The 18586-nt window shown below is 47.0% G+C and overlaps 2 protein-coding genes across 8 annotated transcripts; one reads left to right on the forward strand and one right to left on the reverse strand.

The window, feature by feature from the left end:
- The first annotated feature begins 3778 nt into the window (after window positions 1-3778).
- On the forward strand, window positions 3779-5176 carry LOC149916971 (angiogenin-like). 4 transcript variants are annotated; one of them, XM_090144602.1, is made up of 2 exons: window positions 3779-3902; window positions 4419-5176. In XM_090144602.1, exon 2 carries the CDS (start codon window positions 4425-4427, stop codon window positions 4842-4844), a length of 420 nt encoding a protein of 139 aa, XP_090000728.1. In that variant the 5' UTR covers window positions 3779-3902; window positions 4419-4424; the 3' UTR covers window positions 4845-5176. The 4 variants fall into 4 exon arrangements, with proteins under 4 accessions (XP_090000728.1, XP_090000727.1, XP_090000729.1 ...); XM_090144601.1 differs by having other exon boundaries at window positions 3805-3891; XM_090144603.1 differs by having other exon boundaries at window positions 3820-3902; window positions 4423-5176.
- Window positions 5177-11148: 5972 nt separating this feature from the next.
- LOC149916972 (angiogenin-like) lies at window positions 11149-12536 on the reverse strand. 4 transcript variants are annotated; one of them, XM_090144608.1, is made up of 2 exons: window positions 12421-12536; window positions 11149-11889 (listed from the first exon to the last, which is right to left on the reverse strand). In XM_090144608.1, the coding sequence occupies exon 2, from the start codon at window positions 11885-11887 to the stop codon at window positions 11468-11470; it is 420 nt and encodes a 139-aa protein (XP_090000734.1). In that variant the 5' UTR covers window positions 11888-11889; window positions 12421-12536; the 3' UTR covers window positions 11149-11467. The 4 variants fall into 4 exon arrangements, with proteins under 4 accessions (XP_090000734.1, XP_090000731.1, XP_090000733.1 ...); XM_090144605.1 differs by having other exon boundaries at window positions 11149-11893; XM_090144607.1 differs by having other exon boundaries at window positions 12410-12536.
- Window positions 12537-18586: the final 6050 nt, after the last annotated feature.

The following is an 18586-nucleotide window of genomic DNA, read 5'->3' on the forward strand; positions in this document are numbered from 1 at the left end:
TGATCATCTTAGTGCCCTCCTCTGGACATGCTCCAAGAGCTGCATGTTCTTCCTCTACTGAGGACCCCAGGCCTGGATGCAGTACTGCAGATGGGGACTCACAAGAGCCAAGTAGAGGGGGACAATCACCTCCTGCTGGCCACCAATCTTTATTTGTTCCTTTGTTATGGATTTCACTACATGTAATTGCCTTTGTACTATTTCCCGTTGTCATGGCCTTGTCCCGTACTTTTAAAATCTACCATGCATGTATTTGCCTGATAGTAATATCTGCAGTAGCCTTTTGTCTCTCTCAGTAGAGACAGTTACCTTACTACTCGTAATATACTTGCTTTTGGTGATTTGTGGGTATCTGTAAATAAAAGAACTCTTTGGTTAACAAAGTTTCCCTGTCACAGCATATTACAGAACACTACAAACTGTTATGTATCCTTAGGCCAGGTAATTCCGTAGGTCATCATATAAGTCCCCCAAACTGCACTGATGCTTGACTCACCAGAGCAACTTTCACATCTCACCCTCACGGTGCACATTTCTCCATTGAAACAGGGCACCTTGATAAAGGGGCTTTGGAAGAACAGGTACCTCTCTGGAGCAAGCAGTGCAGAAGCACCTGGGCATCATGTTTTCAGGCCAGAAAATGCAGTGGGGCCACAAGGAACTGTTGTTTGGCCTCGTGCAGAGGGACACCATGGTTCTGCCCTTCTTTTAATGGGCAGAATGAAAATGCCTGTGGTGATTTGAGGAATAAGTGCCTCACATTTTTATAGAAGGAAAGGTGAGGGGTCAGGACATAATGTTGAGGCTCAGCAGTGTGCTGATGACTGCAGCTCTCCAGCAAGGAGCAGTGATTTCCTGTTCCTTCAGAAGCGCTTCTTGCCTCTGTCCAAGTGAACTCCGAAACAAAGAGGTAGGAGATGTCACTGTTGCACGCCACCCAGCACTGAGCTGCATTCTGCTACGTCCTGGTAATTTAGTACTTCTGCATATAAAAAGGCGTTGATGTGGTTGGGTAGTTGTGGAAACGAACTTGAACTTTGCGGTCTGTGTTAACTGCTGCTGCAAGGACATCAATATCTTTTGGCCACAAAAGGGATGCAGCGTGCCTTTGCCCCTGCCAATCCCAAGCAGGAAGATGAGAGCAACAAAAAGTCAGGGTGGTGCTCATTTCCCTGAATGAAGTGGTCCAGTCCTGTGTTTCTCCTCATCCCAACAGAGATCTCCTGGTCTCCTCTATCAGCTGTGTCCTCATGAGGAAAAGAGGTCTTGGTCCTGGCTGAGAAGCAGATTCCTGAGTATCAGCCAGACCAGCACAAATGGTGCTGTGACTGTATAGCCTCTGACCCTGCTCCATCTCTGCTGGCTTTGAATGGAGACCACCAGCTGAAAGAGCAGTCTTGTCCGGGAAAGTGGCAGAGGTCAGCACAGAGATGCTTTCTGTGTTGTGCTGGCCGCCTTTGAAGAGGAAGCAGCGCTTCTGAGTGTGCCTGACATCCCCTGCAATTGGGAGATGCTACTCCCTCCTCTGGGGTTCAGATTCCCAAGGAGAGGCCATTGACCAGCTGCTGCCAGCAAAGGCTGAGCTGACCTCCCTCCACTATGAAGCCTGGGCATGCACAGAATGGCCCTGGAATGTTGTAGGATACACAGAAAGATTCTGGAAGACAGTCAAACAGGGAGAACTTGGAGTCCCTAGGATGTCATGAGAACAGCACGGCTGTGTGAAATGGAAATGCTAGATTTCTATGCAGGCGTACTCGAGGTCCCCATAAAATCAAAGATGTTTAAGGAAAAGCACACAGATAGCATTGACAGATGTGACTGAATGATGGCTCCTGAACTGGAGCCGTTTAGCCGGCTCAGGTTCAGGAAGGCCTGCTGGACAAACATCTGAGCCCTGAGCACAGACACTGCCTGATTCACCCACAGACACACCAACACTGCTAAGGGGGACATGGTGGAAGGGACCACCTTCACCCCAGCTAAGGAAGATGGGACAAAGGCCTCACTGTGCAGAACTGGTGACTTTATTCGTGCCTCTAGAGAAGAACCTCACTCCAGGACGGCACAGGGACTGACAGGGAATGGGCAACGTGTGCCATGAGGCTGCCCCCTGCTCCTCTGCTCCAAGCTGGAATCTGCTCTCCAGTGTGAAGACAGGTGGAATTTGAAGCCCGTTCATCATTTTTGTATGAAGCTCTAGCTCTACTTGGTGAACTTTGCTCTAGTTTCAGTGCACACTGTGTGATGCGTAGGGAAGGAAGGGAATGAAGCCATCACATTGCTGATCATAACGACCTTGACTGATAACTAACCCACAGATACCAGAACTGAGCTTATAGCAGGAAAAGATCAGCAACAGCCCAAACCACGTTCGGTGGAACATACAGATACACTGACAGAATCTTGCTATGCATTAAGAAGAAGGACTATCTTTAAGGGGCTTTGGGCCAATTATGGGTAAATGTATGACTGTGACTGGGCTGTAGCCAACCTGTGTATGCTATATAACTTCTGTGTTGCTGATCATCAGGGGCTCTCAGAAACAGGGTGAAGCACGAGGCAGAGAGAAACTGTGCACTGCCAAGAAGGATTTTCCGTTTGTAGTTCTGTGCTTAAGAGTGTCAGTGTCTCCATCTTGCGCTAACCTTGGCATGCAGCTGTGTACCACTCAGGTGCTAGATAACGCTTCCTAAGTGGAACAGGGGATGGAATTGAAAAGGCGAATGTGCAAGAATTCATGAGTTGAGAAGAAGACTGTTTACTAGGTTAAGCTAAAGCTGTGCAGTCAAGAAAAGGAAAAGAAAGAATTCATCCACTACTCCACATTGTGTAGTAAATATATACTACATACTCCAATATACACTAAATGGTCCATACACAGTGCTTCATATCTGTTGGTTAGGGGGAGTGAGGAACAAGGAGGAGACTCCTCTTTCTGCTCCAAGCAAATACAAGGGTCCTATCTTCCTCATCCTCATCTAATTCTCATGTGCTAATAATTAGACTGTTTACAAGGGAAAGCAAAAGCTGCATGGTCAAGTAAAGGATCAGAAGGAATTCTTCCACTGCTCCACTCTGTTGGGTAGCCACTTCCAGGAAAACAAGGCTCTCCACTTCTCTGGACAAGAACGCTTTTTCACCTGGTGCCCAATATTCGAAAACAGAAGAGATGTCAGCAGCTCGGATGATGCAGGAAGACAAGTGAGGAGAGAGGCAATGTAGCCATTGACCATACCTGACTAGAAGGACAGTGCCAGCAGTTCCTGAGGACTTGTAGTACTCACTCCCACCTCCGGCTGTGAAAACGGGGTGAAACCTCTGCTTGGCCTTGCATAGCTGCAGCTTTGAGCATGGACAGCAGCCTTAGGGCTGTGACGTGAAGAGCTGCCTATGCATCTGCTTTGCAGCAGTGCTGCTGGGCCAACCTGCATGTTGCTTGCAGCATGGCCATCCAAATCCCAGATCTCATTGACTCGACACTGCCACATCACCAGCTGACCAGACAACCAGCCCTAAGTAGAGCAGCATGGGGAAGGATGGATGCAGGGCATTGTCCTGGGGCATGACCCAATGCCACCTTGTCTCTGACTATGGCCATCACGGTTTGTTAGGGCTACCAGGTCCTTGGAGTTCTTCCAAAGTAGCAGGGCCAATAAGTTCTAAATTTCTATCCGATCCTTCAACCCCCACGTGCCGCCTCTTGTGTAATTCCTCTCTGTGCTGTGGTTTTCCTGACTCCTCCTCATTTAAGAGTTTCCTGTCACACAGTACTAAATAAAAGTCACAGCTGATACCCTGAGCTATTACCAGAGGGAGAGAATGGTCAAGGCAGGACGACCCTTAGGAGAGACTGGCACAGATCCTTGCAAATACCCAAAGAGAGGCAACGTGAGTCTCAGGTGGGCGGGATACGAGGGATCTGGGGAAATGAGGTGTCTCTCATTTCTCTCATGGGGTGGGCTGAGACGTTGAGGACAGTGGAATATGTAGCTGGGGCATGTCTATGTGTTTGAATGGACAAGGGATGTGAAAGAGGATTGATAAAGGGGTGGGAATTAGCTTATATGTGTAGCATCCCCATTCTACTGGAAGCCCTGCAGAGGATCAAAAAGAGGTGTTCTACCTCTTTAATAGCTTGAATTAGCTCTGGATAATTAGAGAATACTTTATGGTTGTAAGCCAGGTTGGAGTTAGGCTTTCTTGTGTACATAGAATGGGGCAGGGTCATTTACCTTTGGGAGGAACAGGTGTCAAGGTGGTCTTTGTTTGTCTCATTCCCCTGTGGAGACAAGAGTGTATGTGAGGTACAGGAGAGTGTCCTAGGGAGTGGTAGATTGTGTTGGGTGCAGCAGGAGCACCTGAGTTACCTGGCACTCTCACGGAGCAGTGAGTTTCTCTTACAATTCCCTTCCTAGGCAGCCATGGCCATGAGCTCCCTGTGGTGGACGGCTATCCTGCTCCTAGCCCTGACAGTGTCTATGTGCAGTGGTGCTCCAACCTACCAAGATTTCTTGCAGAGGCACGTGGACTTCCCCAGGACACCAAGCTCAGATGTTAATGATTATTGCAATGTCATGATGATGCGGCGTGGCATGAGTTTCCCTGGAAGATGCGTAACCCACAACACCTTTGTGCATACGGAGCCAGCTGATCTGACCTCCGTCTGCACAAACCAGCCTGATGATTCCCTTTGTACATCGGGGCAGCACTTTCCTGTCACAGTCTGTAACCTGATCAGGAGTCATCCAACCTGCACATACTCTGGGAATCAGTTCAACCATCGGGTCCGCGTGAAATGTGCAGGAGACCTTCCTGTGGTTCTGGATAGCACCTTCCAATAACACTTGCCCCTTGGGATATCTCTTATCCTTTTGAGTGTCCCTGACTAACCCTGAGGCTGTCCTCACTCTGTCCACTGCTCTTGGGCTCAGAGAAGAAGGAGTCAAAAATCTGGCATCCTGAATGCTGCTCCTTTACCTCACTACCCTCTACAGCCTTGGGAGCCTCCTAAGTCCCAATGGCTCCCCCTAATTGCCAGAGTCTCTTCTAGCAACACTGGGCCACCTCTAACCCTCTTGAGATGGCTGTATACAGCCCCACTGCCACTCCCTTCACAGCTTTTACTTGCATAGAACAAAACAAAACAAAATAAAAATGAGAGCTCTTCATCAATATTTGCAAATAAAGTCTTATTGGAATAGTCATCAGAAAGTACCCTAAAGTACCCATGCAACAAGTTTAATATATAAATAGCATTCAAGATAGCTGGGCCTAGTCTCTGCAAGTTCCAGTCTGCTTAACAGAGCCCCTGAAATTGGACTTAATGAAACTTCACTGTGTGTGTATGGGATCTGAAAGGTCATGGCCTGAAAAAAATGGTTGAGCACCAGGTGAGGCAGCGTGGCTAACACAGGGAGCTCAGGTGCAAGCTCAGCCTCACCCCCATTTAAGGGTTAGCAGCCCAGTTATCAGTATCTCTTTTTGGAGATTGTGCCCTTCTCCAGACTTCACCTGTCTTTGGAAAGGGTGAGCCACTTTTGCCTGTGTCACTTTCTAAACTTTATCTTGATGAATGCCTTTACAAGCGTGCTCCTATCCTAACAGGATCCTAATATCCTAATCATCGCCTTCTCTTTCCACACAGTATGTGTAGGTAAAAAAACAGAGTGCTGCAGGAGAGTCCAGAAGTATGAAGGAGAAATATTCAGAAGCCTGAAGCTTTCTTATGAAGTCGGGCTGAGAGAGCTTGGCTTTGCAACCTGGATAAGTGAAGGCTTCTGGGAGAAGACTTCACTGTGGTCTGTCAGTGTTTCAAAGGAGCTCATAACCAGGAGATGGAGAGAGTTTTTACGTGGCCTGATAGTGATAGGACAAGGGGGAAAAGGTTTAAATTAGTAGAGGGGATATTTAGACGTTAGGGGTAATTATGTACCCACAGTGTGGTGAGGCATTTGAACAAGTTGATCAGAGAAGTTGTGGATGTCTCATCTCTGGACGTGTTCAGAGCCAGGTTAGATGGGGCCCTGGGCAGCCTGATGTTATATCTGATTTAGTGGTTGTTAATCCTGCCCACGGAAGCGGGTGTGGAAATATGACCTTTATAGTCCCTTCCATCCCAAGCTGTTATATGATGCTGTGATATATGTTCCATTTTTGGGTCAGTGTAAGCTGAGAGAAGTCTTTGGGGTTATGTTCCGTGGAAGAGGACCAAAGGGGAATTCTTGCTTCTACGTCTTCTTAGGTCTCGAGGATCCAAGCACCCTTGCAGGAACAACCCCTGAGAAGGCTGTCACTGCACACTAGGTGCCACCATGTATGCTGGCAAGTTTCCACAAGCTGACCAAGACAACAGGAAAGCTTGGAGGATTGGTGGGGCCTAATAGGCAGGCATGTTTGCCTGCTGTCAGTGGTTAATGGGCTGGTTTGGCCCAGTTCCATGACTAGCGAGGTGGAGGGACCCATAGATCTGCAGCCAGGAAATGGATAAGTGAAAAGGATAGGGATATGGGCCCAGTACAAAACTGAGGCAACATTAATATATTTATTTCTATATAATTAACACAAGGCAAATTTTTTTTGTTTGTTTTTTATATATTTTTTTTATTAAAATGTAAAAAAATCAAAGAGACATAAAAGTAGTGGTATTTTTCACCTAGTTTTTTTTTTTGAAACTAATACTTCCATCTGGTTCCATGGGAGTGTTTGCAATTCTGAACACCTACACCCTCACCTAAAGCTTCAGGGTCCTGGCAGACATAGGAAGCCTGACCACCCGTGAAGACTGAGGCAAAGCGCACATTAAGTACCTTAGCTATATCTGAGGATGCCAGCTCTCCATTAGTTTTATCTGAGGGGATACACTCTCCTTGGCCTGTCTTCTCCTGCCTATGCTCCTGTAGAATCCCTTCATGTTGTCTTTCACATCCCTTGCCAACTTCAGCTCCATCCGTGCCTTGGCTCTCCTAATCCTATCTCTACACACATGGACAACAGCCCTGTATTCCTGCCAGGCTACACAACCCATTTCCACTTCCTTGATGAGCTGCCACCTCTGTTCCCTGCCCAAAAGATTCCATTTTCTGAATCTCAATGTTCTGAAAACATTGAGGTCCTGGAGCATGTTCAAGAAGGGCGACACAGCTGGTGGGGCATCTGGAGAACAAGCCTTATAAAGAGAGGCTGAGGGAGCTGGGATTGTTCAGTCTGGAAAAGAGGAGGCTCAGCGATGACCTCATCACTCTCTACAACTATCTGAAAGGAGGCTGTGGTGAGGTGGGAGTTGGCCTCTTCTCCCATGTAACTAGCAATAGAGCTAGAGGGAATGGACTCAAGCTGTGCCAGGGGAGATTCAGGTTGGATGTTAGGAAATAATTTTTCCCCAAAGGGTGGTGAGGCACTGGAATGGGATACCAAGGGGGGTGGTGGAGATGCTGCGCCTGGTGGTGTTCAAGGAATGTTTAGATGCGGTACTGAGGGCCATGGTTTAGGGAGAAATACTGGTGATAGGTAGACAGTTGGAGTGACTGATCTTAGAGGTCTGTTCCAATCTTGGTGATTCTATGATTCTACAATTCAATGCCAACCTGTCTCCAACCATGGCTCTTATGGTTTGTTAGCACTATCAGAACTTAACAGTTCATTCTGAAGCAGCAGGACCCAAAAGGTCCCAGTTTCTGCCTCATCCTTCATCCCCGAAATGCCGCCTCTTCTCCACTTCCTCTAAGTGCTGTGTTTTTTCTTATTCTTCCTCATTTAAGAGATTCCTGTCACACACCTTAGCCAGTACCCTGAGCCACTACCAGATGGAGAGAAAGGTCAGAACAACCCTCAGGAAAGACAGGCACAGATTCTCAGAAAGAATGAACAAGAGACAACATGAGTCCTAGGAGGGCAGGGTACAAAGAATCCGGGGAAAAGAGGTGCCTCTGCAGAGAAAGCTGAGAAGCTGGTGACAGTGGAATGTCTTGCTGGGGAGCAGCGCTGGACAAGGGATGTAAAAAGGTGGAAACTAGCTTATATGCAAAGTGCCCCCATTCTGCGTGAAGCCCTCAAGAGGATGTAGAGAAAGCATTCTCCATGGTTTTTAGTGATAAGTACTCCTGGAGGACATGTCTTTAGAGGGGACATAATAGGTGAGAAGGAGGGAGCTAGCTTTCCTAATGTATGTGGAGTGGGGCAGGGGCATACACATATGTGGGTCCTTGGTGAAAGGCACAAGTGACAGGGAGTTCCCTCAATCCCCTGTAGGGCAAGAGTATATATGAGGTTGAGGAGAGCTCCCTAGGGGGTGATAAGCCATGTTGGGTGCAGCAGGGACACCTGTGTAACCTGGACTCTCACAGAGCAGTGAGGTCCTCTTACAATTCCCTACCACAGCAGCCATGGACATGAGGTCTCTGTAGTAGACTGCCATCTTGCTCTTGGTTCTGAAAGCGTCTACATGCTCTGGAGTTACAAACAGTCTTGGTACGTTGAGGAAGCACGTGGACTTCCCAAGACACTGTTCAAGAACAATGCCATATATTGCCAAGTCATGCTGGTGTGCTGCAGTGTGAACGTCAGTGGAACACACAAAACTGCCATGGTTTTATGATTTTTGTTATCGGTATTTCACATTATGACATCATGTAGTGCCCTGGGAGTTAAGGAGTTAATGCTCCAGTTCTGTGGATTGTTGCTATTTCAGGTTACCTGGTTCTTAGAAGAGAAGAAGTACCTATCCTAGAAGACTTTCACTGTTCTGTTTCCATTTTCTGTTTAGAAAGAAAGATAAAATTGCTCATTAGTCACGAGACAGCCCCTTCTTTGACTGCTCGCATCCGCGGTGTGTGCTCCCTAGCCCTATTGCCTTCAACTTTAGAGTATGGCCCTCGGTTTTGAACACTCTCCCTCTCATTTGATTTGATTTATTAGCTTCAATTCCAATTCTATTGTGTTATCTTGCATTATGCTATATGCCAAACCGGAAACCATTGACACACAACCCTTAATTTGCAAGGACATCATGTCAGTTTTCTAAGATTACAATTTGAAAAGACAGAGGAAGAAACATGCTGCTGCCAAATTCAAAGAATATCAAGGAATGCTTCCTAAAGGCAAGATGGCAGAGCTGTAAAAAGTCTATCACCTCAAGCTGAAGTTTTTGAAAATGTTAAAACTCAAAAGGATTCTGCTATAGAAGCTAGCTATCTGGCAGCAAATCTGATTGCAAAGAAATCCAAACCATTTACTGATGGTAAGTTGGAAACCAAATGTCATTTGTCCTGATTAAAAAAAAAAAAAAAAGGGATTTTTCTAAAATGAGTTTGTCTCACCAGACTGCAGCCAAGTGAACTGAAGAAATGAATAAGAAAATCTATCAAAAGAAATTTGGAGGGAAAAGCTGTTAATTTCAAATGGTGTGTTTTGGCAAGAGATGAAAGTACTGATACTGCAGACTTGGCTCAACTTGTCATTTTCATTAGAGGTACTAATAATGAATATAATGTCACTGAAGAAATGACTTCTTTGGTGCCGTTAAAAGACACAACTAAATCTCATGTTCTGTATGAATCAGTACAAATTACATTAAAACAGGTTACTGTAAACTTTGTCAGCATATCTGGTACAGCTACTGATGGTGCTTCAGTGATGAGGCGGGCAGCCACCAAAGACAGATCGGTAAGATTAATGGAAGGTGATGCAATTGCCACTGGCAACACACATTTTATGAAATATCACTGCACCGTACATCAAGAAAATTTATGTGTGAAAGCTTTAAACATGGATAACGTTCTGCAAGTCATCATCAAAGCTGTGAATTTCATAAAGTGCAAGGGACAGATTCTAGGAGTTCCTTAAAAGTATGGATGCTGATTATGAGGACATCAATAACTCTTCTGAAGGAAGGTGGCTGAGCTGGGGAAAATGCTAAGAAGATTTTATGAAATCAAGTTATTTATGGAACAAAAAGGAAAACTTGTGGCAGAACTTGAAGATGAAAAATGGCTCACAGATGTAGCATTTTTGGTGGATTTGACTGCTCATTTTAAAAAGTTAAACATGCATTTTCAAGGTAAAAATCAAATCATCTGTACTGTTTCTAACCATAACAGCGTTCAAAACAATACTGCATCCAAAACTACTGATGAATACTTGGACAAGTCACTAAGAATTGCAAACACTCCCACTGAACCAGATGGAAGCATTAGTTTCACAAAAACAAGGTGAAAAAATGCCACTACTTTTATGTCACTGTTGATCTCAGATATTTTTACATTTTAATAAAAAATAAAAAAATCTGATCAACCTGTTCAAATGCTTCATCTCCCTGTGAGTACGTAATTTCCCCCTAACATCTAAATATTCCCTCTACTAATTTAAACCTTTTCCCCCTTGTCCTATCACTATCAGGCCACGTAAAAACTCTCTCCATCTCCTGGTTATGAGCTCCTTTGAAACACTGACAGACCACAGTGAGGTCTTCTCCCAGAAGCCTTCACTTATCCAGGTTGCAAAGCCAAGCTCTCTCAGCCTGACTTCATAAGAAATCTTCAGGCTTCTGAATATTTCTCCTTCATACTTCTGGACTCTCCTGCAGCACTCTGTTTTTTTACCTACACATACTGTGTGGAAAGAGAAGGCGATGATTAGGATATTAGGATCCTGTTAGGATAGGAGCACGCTTGTAAAGGCATTCATCAAGATAAAGTTTAGAAAGTGACACAGGCAAAAGTGGCTCACCCTTTCCAAAGACAGGTGAAGTCTGGAGAAGGGCAAAATCTCCAAAAAGAGATACTGATAACTGGGCTGCTAGCACTTAAATGAGGGTAAGGGGGCTTGACCCTGCATCCATCCCTTCCGGACACTCAGGTGCTTTGCTTACACCTGAGCTCCCTGAGTTAGCCACACTGTCTCATCTGGTGCTCAATCATTGGTTCAGGCCATGATCTTTCAATTCCCATACACGTACAGTAAAGTATAATTACGTCCAATTTCAAGTGCTCCATTAAGCAGACTTACTAAGCTGACTGGAACTTGCAGAGACCGGGCCCAGATGTTTTGTATGCTATTTATATGTTAAACTTGTTGCATGGGTACTTTACGGTACTTTTTAATGGCTATACCAATAAGACATTCATTGCAAATATTATTGATGAAGAAATCCTGGTTTTATTTTTATTTTTTCTATGCAAGTAAAAGCTGCAAAGAGAGTGGCGGTGAGTCTGAATGCAACCATCTCATGAAGGTTGGAAGTGGCCCAGTGTTGCTAGAAGAGACTCAGGCAAGTAGGGGCAGCCAGTGGGACTTAGGAGCCTCCCAAGGCTGTAGGGGGTAGCAAGGTAAAGGGGCAGAATTCAGGATGCCAACAGTATTGAGTCCTTCTTCTCTGAGCCCAAGAGCAGAGTGAGGACAGCTTCAAGGTTGGTCAGGGACACCAAACAGGGACACCAAACAGGGTAAGAGATTTTCCAAGGGGCAAGTGTCATGGGAAGGTGTTCTGCAGATGCACGGGACGCCCTCCCAAACATCCCACTTGAACCCGATGGTTGTACCGATTGCCTCTGTATGTGCAGTTTGGTTTACTGCTGATCAGCTTACAGACTGTGACAGGAAATCGCTGCCCCGTTGTACGAAGGGCCCGATCAGGCTGGTTTGTGCAGACAGGGATCAAATTTCCGGGTGCTGTATGCACAAAGGTGTTGATGGTTTTGCAATTTCCACGGGAAGCCATGCGACGACGCTGCATCATGAGATTGCAATACTGGTTATCATTTGCACTCGGTGTCCTGGGGAAATCCACATGCTTCCTCAAAAAATCTTGGTATGTTTGAAAACCATTGCACATAGACACTGTCAGGGCTAGGAGCAGGATAGCCGTCCACCACAGGGAGCTCATGGCCATGGCTGCCTAGGAAGGGAATTGTAAGAGAAACTCACTGCTCCGTGAGAGTGCCAGGTAACTCAGGTGCTCCTGCTGCACCCAACACAATCTACCACTCCCTAGGACACTCTCCTGTACCTCACATACACTCTTGTCTCCACAGGGGAATGAGACAAACAAAGACCACCTTGACACCTGTTCCTCCCAAAGGTAAATGACCCTGCCCCATTCTATGTACACAAGAAAGCCTAACTCCAACCTGGCTTACAACCATAAAGTATTCTCTAATTATCCAGAGCTAATTCAAGCTATTAAAGAGGTAGAACACCTCTTTTTGATCCTCTGCAGGGCTTCCAGTAGAATGGGGATGCTACACATATAAGCTAATTCCCACCCCTTTATCAATCCTCTTTCACATCCCTTGTCCACTCAAACACATAGACATGCCCCAGCTACATATTCCACTGTCCTCAACGTCTCAGCCCACCCCATGAGAGAAATGAGAGACACCTCATTTCCCCAGATCCCTCGTATCCCGCCCACCTGAGACTCACGTTGCCTCTCTTTGGGTATTTGCAAGGATCTGTGCCAGTCTCTCCTGAGGGTTGTCCCGTCTCGACTGTTCTCTCCCTCTGGTAATGGCTCAGGGTATCAGCTGTGACTTTTATTTAGTACTGTGTGACAGGAAATTCTTAAATGAGGAGGAGTCAGGAAAACCACAGCACAGAGAGGAATTACACAAGAGGCGGCACGTGGGGGTTGAAGGATCGGATAGAAATAAAGACCTTATGGGCCCTGCTACTTTGGAAGGAACTACTGGTGGCCCTAACAAACGATAAGAGCTTTTGTTAGAGACAAGGTGGCATTGGGTCATGCCCCAGGACAATGCCCTGCATCCATCCTTCCCCACGCTGCCCTGCTCAGGGCTGGCTGGCTGGGATCTGGGATTCAGATGGCTGTGCTGCAAGCAACATGCAGGTTGGCCCAGCAGTATTGCTGCAGTGCACGTAGATAGGCAGCTCTTCACGTCACAACCCTAAGCCTGCTGTCCATACTCAAAGCTGCAGCTATGCAGAGCCAAGCAGAGGCTTCACCCCGTTTTCACAGCAGGAGGTGGGAGTGAGTACAAGTCCCCAGGAACTGCTGGCACTGTCCTTCTAGTCAGGTATGGTCACTGGCTGCCTGTCCCCACCTGGGACATCCGTGGTACTTCCTGCTGACAGCTGTGGTGTAGAAGACTGTCATTATAGTGCATATCTGGATGAGATGTGGTTGTAGAACATGGGCCACAACATGTTGTCTGGAAGTTGAGATTCACCATTGCAGAAGAAGGCAACACACAAACACTAGTGCACCAACTCTGGACATCTCCAAAAACAGGAATCCACAAGAGACAGTTCTCAGGTCTCACTGAAGGAACTGTGGACAGTGGAGAATGCAAAGTTAGGGACTGGAACATCATACAGAGGCTTGGCACTATGCTGAGAGACTGCACTTCTCCAGCTAAGAGCAAACATTGCCATCTTTTTAAGAATGGTTTCTTTCCTGTGTCCAAATGAACTGCTAAACCAAGAGGAAGATGTCAGCATCACACACCATCCAAGACTGTTTCATGCTCTGCTATGTAACTGTGATTTATCACTTCCGCATTTAAAAAGACGTTGATGTGGTCTGGTAACTGTGCAATAGAACTTTATCTTTGTGGTCTGCATTAACTGCTGCTACAAGGACACAGAAACCTTTTGCCTACAGTAAGATTCCACAACACATTAGGAAACAGACTTCGGCAGCAAGGGGACAGGGCTTCACCGCATGTCTCTCTGCTCCTCTGTTTCAAGCAGGGATCAGCACTCCTGTGTGAAGATAAGTATGAACTGGGGCCATTTTTAGATCGTTACAGCACAATCACAGAATCACAGAATGGTTGTGTTTGGGACGTCTGGAGGTCACCTGCTCCAACACCACTCCTCAAGCACAAACACCTTGTTACAACTGATGGGATAAATGTGGTTGAGGTTTTGAAAATCCCTGGGGCTAAATTAAGGTGAAATATCATACATGATAGCTCACGTTCCAAGGCTATCAGCACCAGTCAGGCATGTTCCATAGTGGAGAGGGGGACTGCTATTGGAGAGGCTGTTCCAGAAACTGTGGAACAGACTGGGCAAGGAGAGAGCCATCCTGAACCCACTGATACACTAGGAGCGCCCAGGCCTCGCAAGAGCAGGTGACACAGAGGGGACTGAGCCAGGAGTCAGCCACTCCAAACACCTGCGGAGTGTGAGGGACCAGGAGCATGGCAACCAGGATGGCGAAACAGAGTGGAGCGGCAGTCAGGGCATGATGTGGCACTCTGCCTGGTAGTTCGCACAGACACAGGACACAGAGGAAAGGCACAAGCCAGACAGCTTTCTTCTCATATGAGAACAACAAGCTACAGTACTCCACTGAAATAAACGCAACGATTGGGCTCAACAGAAACCCAGATGGAGGGGCTTTAAACTTTCCAGGCTGACATGGGTACCTAGATGGAGTTCCTGAGGAGTGATAGAGCTGCTCAAACCTTTGGTTGTGGGGAACTCCTGAATCTGGAAGCTGACCAAGGACCTAAAGGAAGAGGATATGCAGATGTGCCCAGATGAAGAAACTTTCTGAGCAGTGGGCAGGTTGCAGGAGGAAATCATCAGGTGGAGAATTATCCAGCTGCCAGAGAGAGATATCAACACCTGGTATCATGCAGTGACACAGGCAGCCTGAATGCCCTGTCTGCAGTACCTGCAAGGGGAAGAAACTAAGCAAGCTCCCAACGCTGAGAAGACAGAACACAGAATCATGCAGGATAAGGAAGATAGGACTCTTGTATCTGCTTGGAGCAGAAGGAGGAGTCTCCTCCTTGTTCCTCACTCCCCCTAAACAACAGATATGAAGCACTGGGTATGGACCACAGTTTCTCTCTGCCTCGTGCTTCACCCTGTTTCTGAGAGCCCCTGATGATCAGCAACACAGAAGTTATATAGCATACACAGGTTGGCTACAGCCCAGTCACAGTCATACATTTACCCATAATTGGCCCAAAGCCCCTTAAAGATAGTCCTTCTTCTTAATGCATAGCAAGATTCTGTCAGTGTATCTGTATGTTCCACCGAACGTGGTTTGGGCTGTTGCTGATCTTTTCCTGCTATAAGCTCAGTTCTGGTATCTGTGGGTTAGTTATCAGTCAAGGTCGTTATGATCAGCAATGTGATGGCTTCATTCCCTTCCTTCCCTACGCATCACACAGTGTGCACTGAAACTAGAGCAAAGTTCACCAAGTAGAGCTAGAGCTTCATACAAAAATGATGAACGGGCTTCAAATTCCACCTGTCTTCACACTGGAGAGCAGATTCCAGCTTGGAGCAGAGGAGCAGGGGGCAGCCTCATGGCACACGTTGCCCATTCCCTGTCAGTCCCTGTGCTGTCCTGGAGTGAGGTTCTTCTCTAGAGGCACGAATAAAGTCACCAGTTCTGCACAGTGAGGCCTTTGTCCCATCTTCCTTAGCTGGGGTGAAGGTGGTCCCTTCCACCATGTCCCCCTTAGCAGTGTTGGTGTGTCTGTGGGTGAATCAGGCAGTGTCTGTGCTCAGGGCTCAGATGTTTGTCCAGCAGGCCTTCCTGAACCTGAGCCGGCTAAACGGCTCCAGTTCAGGAGCCATCATTCAGTCACATCTGTCAATGCTATCTGTGTGCTTTTCCTTAAACATCTTTGATTTTATGGGGACCTCGAGTACGCCTGCATAGAAATCTAGCATTTCCATTTCACACAGCCGTGCTGTTCTCATGACATCCTAGGGACTCCAAGTTCTCCCTGTTTGACTGTCTTCCAGAATCTTTCTGTGTATCCTACAACATTCCAGGGCCATTCTGTGCATGCCCAGGCTTCATAGTGGAGGGAGGTCAGCTCAGCCTTTGCTGGCAGCAGCTGGTCAATGGCCTCTCCTTGGGAATCTGAACCCCAGAGGAGGGAGTAGCATCTCCCAATTGCAGGGGATGTCAGGCACACTCAGAAGCGCTGCTTCCTCTTCAAAGGCGGCCAGCACAACACAGAAAGCATCTCTGTGCTGACCTCTGCCACTTTCCCGGACAAGACTGCTCTTTCAGCTGGTGGTCTCCATTCAAAGCCAGCAGAGATGGAGCAGGGTCAGAGGCTATACAGTCACAGCACCATTTGTGCTGGTCTGGCTGATACTCAGGAATCTGCTTCTCAGCCAGGACCAAGACCTCTTTTCCTCATGAGGACACAGCTGATAGAGGAGACCAGGAGATCTCTGTTGGGATGAGGAGAAACACAGGACTGGACCACTTCATTCAGGGAAATGAGCACCACCCTGACTTTTTGTTGCTCTCATCTTCCTGCTTGGGATTGGCAGGGGCAAAGGCACGCTGCATCCCTTTTGTGGCCAAAAGATATTGATGTCCTTGCAGCAGCAGTTAACACAGACCGCAAAGTTCAAGTTCGTTTCCACAACTACCCAACCACATCAACGCCTTTTTATATGCAGAAGTACTAAATTACCAGGACGTAGCAGAATGCAGCTCAGTGCTGGGTGGCGTGCAACAGTGACATCTCCTACCTCTTTGTTTCGGAGTTCACTTGGACAGAGGCAAGAAGCGCTTCTGAAGGAACAGGAAATCACTGCTCCTTGCTGGAGAGCTGCAGTCATCAGCACACTGCTGAGCCTCAACATTATGTCCTGACCCCTCACCTTTCCTTCTATAAAAATGTGAGGCACTTATTCCTCAAATCACCACAGGCATTTTCATTCTGCCCATTAAAAGAAGGGCAGAACCATGGTGTCCCTCTGCACGAGGCCAAACAACAGTTCCTTGTGGCCCCACTGCATTTTCTGGCCTGAAAACATGATGCCCAGGTGCTTCTGCACTGCTTGCTCCAGAGAGGTACCTGTTCTTCCAAAGCCCCTTTATCAAGGTGCCCTGTTTCAATGGAGAAATGTGCACCGTGAGGGTGAGATGTGAAAGTTGCTCTGGTGAGTCAAGCATCAGTGCAGTTTGGGGGACTTATATGATGACCTACGGAATTACCTGGCCTAAGGATACATAACAGTTTGTAGTGTTCTGTAATATGCTGTGACAGGGAAACTTTGTTAACCAAAGAGTTCTTTTATTTACAGATACCCACAAATCACCAAAAGCAAGTATATTACGAGTAGTAAGGTAACTGTCTCTACTGAGAGAGACAAAAGGCTACTGCAGATATTACTATCAGGCAAATACATGCATGGTAGATTTTAAAAGTACGGGACAAGGCCATGACAACGGGAAATAGTACAAAGGCAATTACATGTAGTGAAATCCATAACAAAGGAACAAATAAAGATTGGTGGCCAGCAGGAGGTGATTGTCCCCCTCTACTTGGCTCTTGTGAGTCCCCATCTGCAGTACTGCATCCAGGCCTGGGGTCCTCAGTAGAGGAAGAACATGCAGCTCTTGGAGCACGTCCAGAGGAGGGCACTAAGATGATCAGAGGGCTGGAGCAGCTCTCCTATGAGAAGATGTTGAGGAACTGGGCTTGTTTAACTTGGAGAAGAGAAGGCTCTGGGGAGACCTCATTGTGGCCTTCCACTATTTGAAAGGAGTGTATAAACGGGGGTGGGGAGGACGGCTGTTTACGAGGGTGGATAGTGATAGCACAAAGGGAAATGGTTTTAAACTGAGACAGGGGAGGTTTAGGTTGGATATTAGGAGGAAGTTTTTCACACAGAGGGTGGTGAGGCACTGTTCACAGGTTGCCCAAGGAGGCTGTGGATGCCTCATCCCTGGAGGCATTCAAGCCCAGGCTGGATGTGTCTCTGGGCAGCCTGGTCTGGTGGTTGGCGATGCTGCACATTGCAGGAGGGTTGAAACTAGATGGTCATTGTGGTCCTTTTCAACCCAGGCCATTCTATGATTCTAGGATTCTATGATTGGTATAAAGATGCTGAAGAGCGTCAGCCCCAGTACAGACCCCTGAACAACATCACATGTCACTGATATCAATTTGAAAGTTAATCCTTTGACCTGTACTCTTTGGGATACCATCTTACAACAGTTCATCATCCATCAAATGGCTCACCTAGTGGGACCGACCCTGCTCCCCTGTTCCCACCTTCTGATGCGTCCAACTTATGGCGGTGTGAAGAGTAGGTTCCAATGAAGACTATTTAAAAAATAGAGCAACTCTTGAGTAGCTCACCCTTCTCCTTCTCCACTGTAACCAGCCTGCTTGAATTGCGCACTAGCAAGAGTACACCTTGAACTTTTCTGCTTGATGCAACTTATAAATCTTTCCTGCTCTTCCTTGCACCCTTTGCCATCTCCAGTTCCAGTTGGGCCTTGGACTTCCTGACCCAGTACCTACACAGCCTAGCAGCATCCCTAGCAGCAGGGTACCTGTCCCTGCCTCCACTGCCTGTATTTATTTTTTCCCGGCTATCCAATTTGACCAGGAGGCTGTGGTTTAGCCACACCAGTCTCTTGCTTTCACTTCCGTACTTCTTATACCTGCGGATGGAGAGCTCTTGTGCCCTAAGGAAAGCTTCCTTTAAGATCTTCCAGCTCCCTTGTCCTGGAGGACGGACTCGCAGTGGGTTGTTTTGTTGACAGCTCTCTGAAGAGCTGCACGCTCGCTTTCCTACAAAGTAATGTCCTGATTTTACTCTGTTTGTCCCATACTCATCAGTAATG

The sequence above is a fragment of the Phasianus colchicus genome, chromosome 8 (assembly GCF_987193195.1).
Source record: "Phasianus colchicus chromosome 8, bPhaCol1.hap1.1, whole genome shotgun sequence".
Classification (NCBI taxonomy): Eukaryota; Metazoa; Chordata; class Aves; order Galliformes; family Phasianidae; genus Phasianus; species Phasianus colchicus.

Bases quoted from the DNA above. Each gene is read 5' to 3' on its own strand.
- LOC149916971 (XM_090144601.1), top strand. From the start codon at position 3,823: ATGGTCAAGGCAGGACGACCCTTAGGAGAGACTGGCACAGATCCTTGC. The intron at 3,892-4,418 runs GTGAGTCTCAGG...TTCCCTTCCTAG, and splicing joins AATACCCAAAGAGAGGCAAC to GCAGCCATGGCCATGAGCTC.
- LOC149916972 (XM_090144608.1), bottom strand. From the start codon at position 11,887: ATGGCCATGAGCTCCCTGTGGTGGACGGCTATCCTGCTCCTAGCCCTG.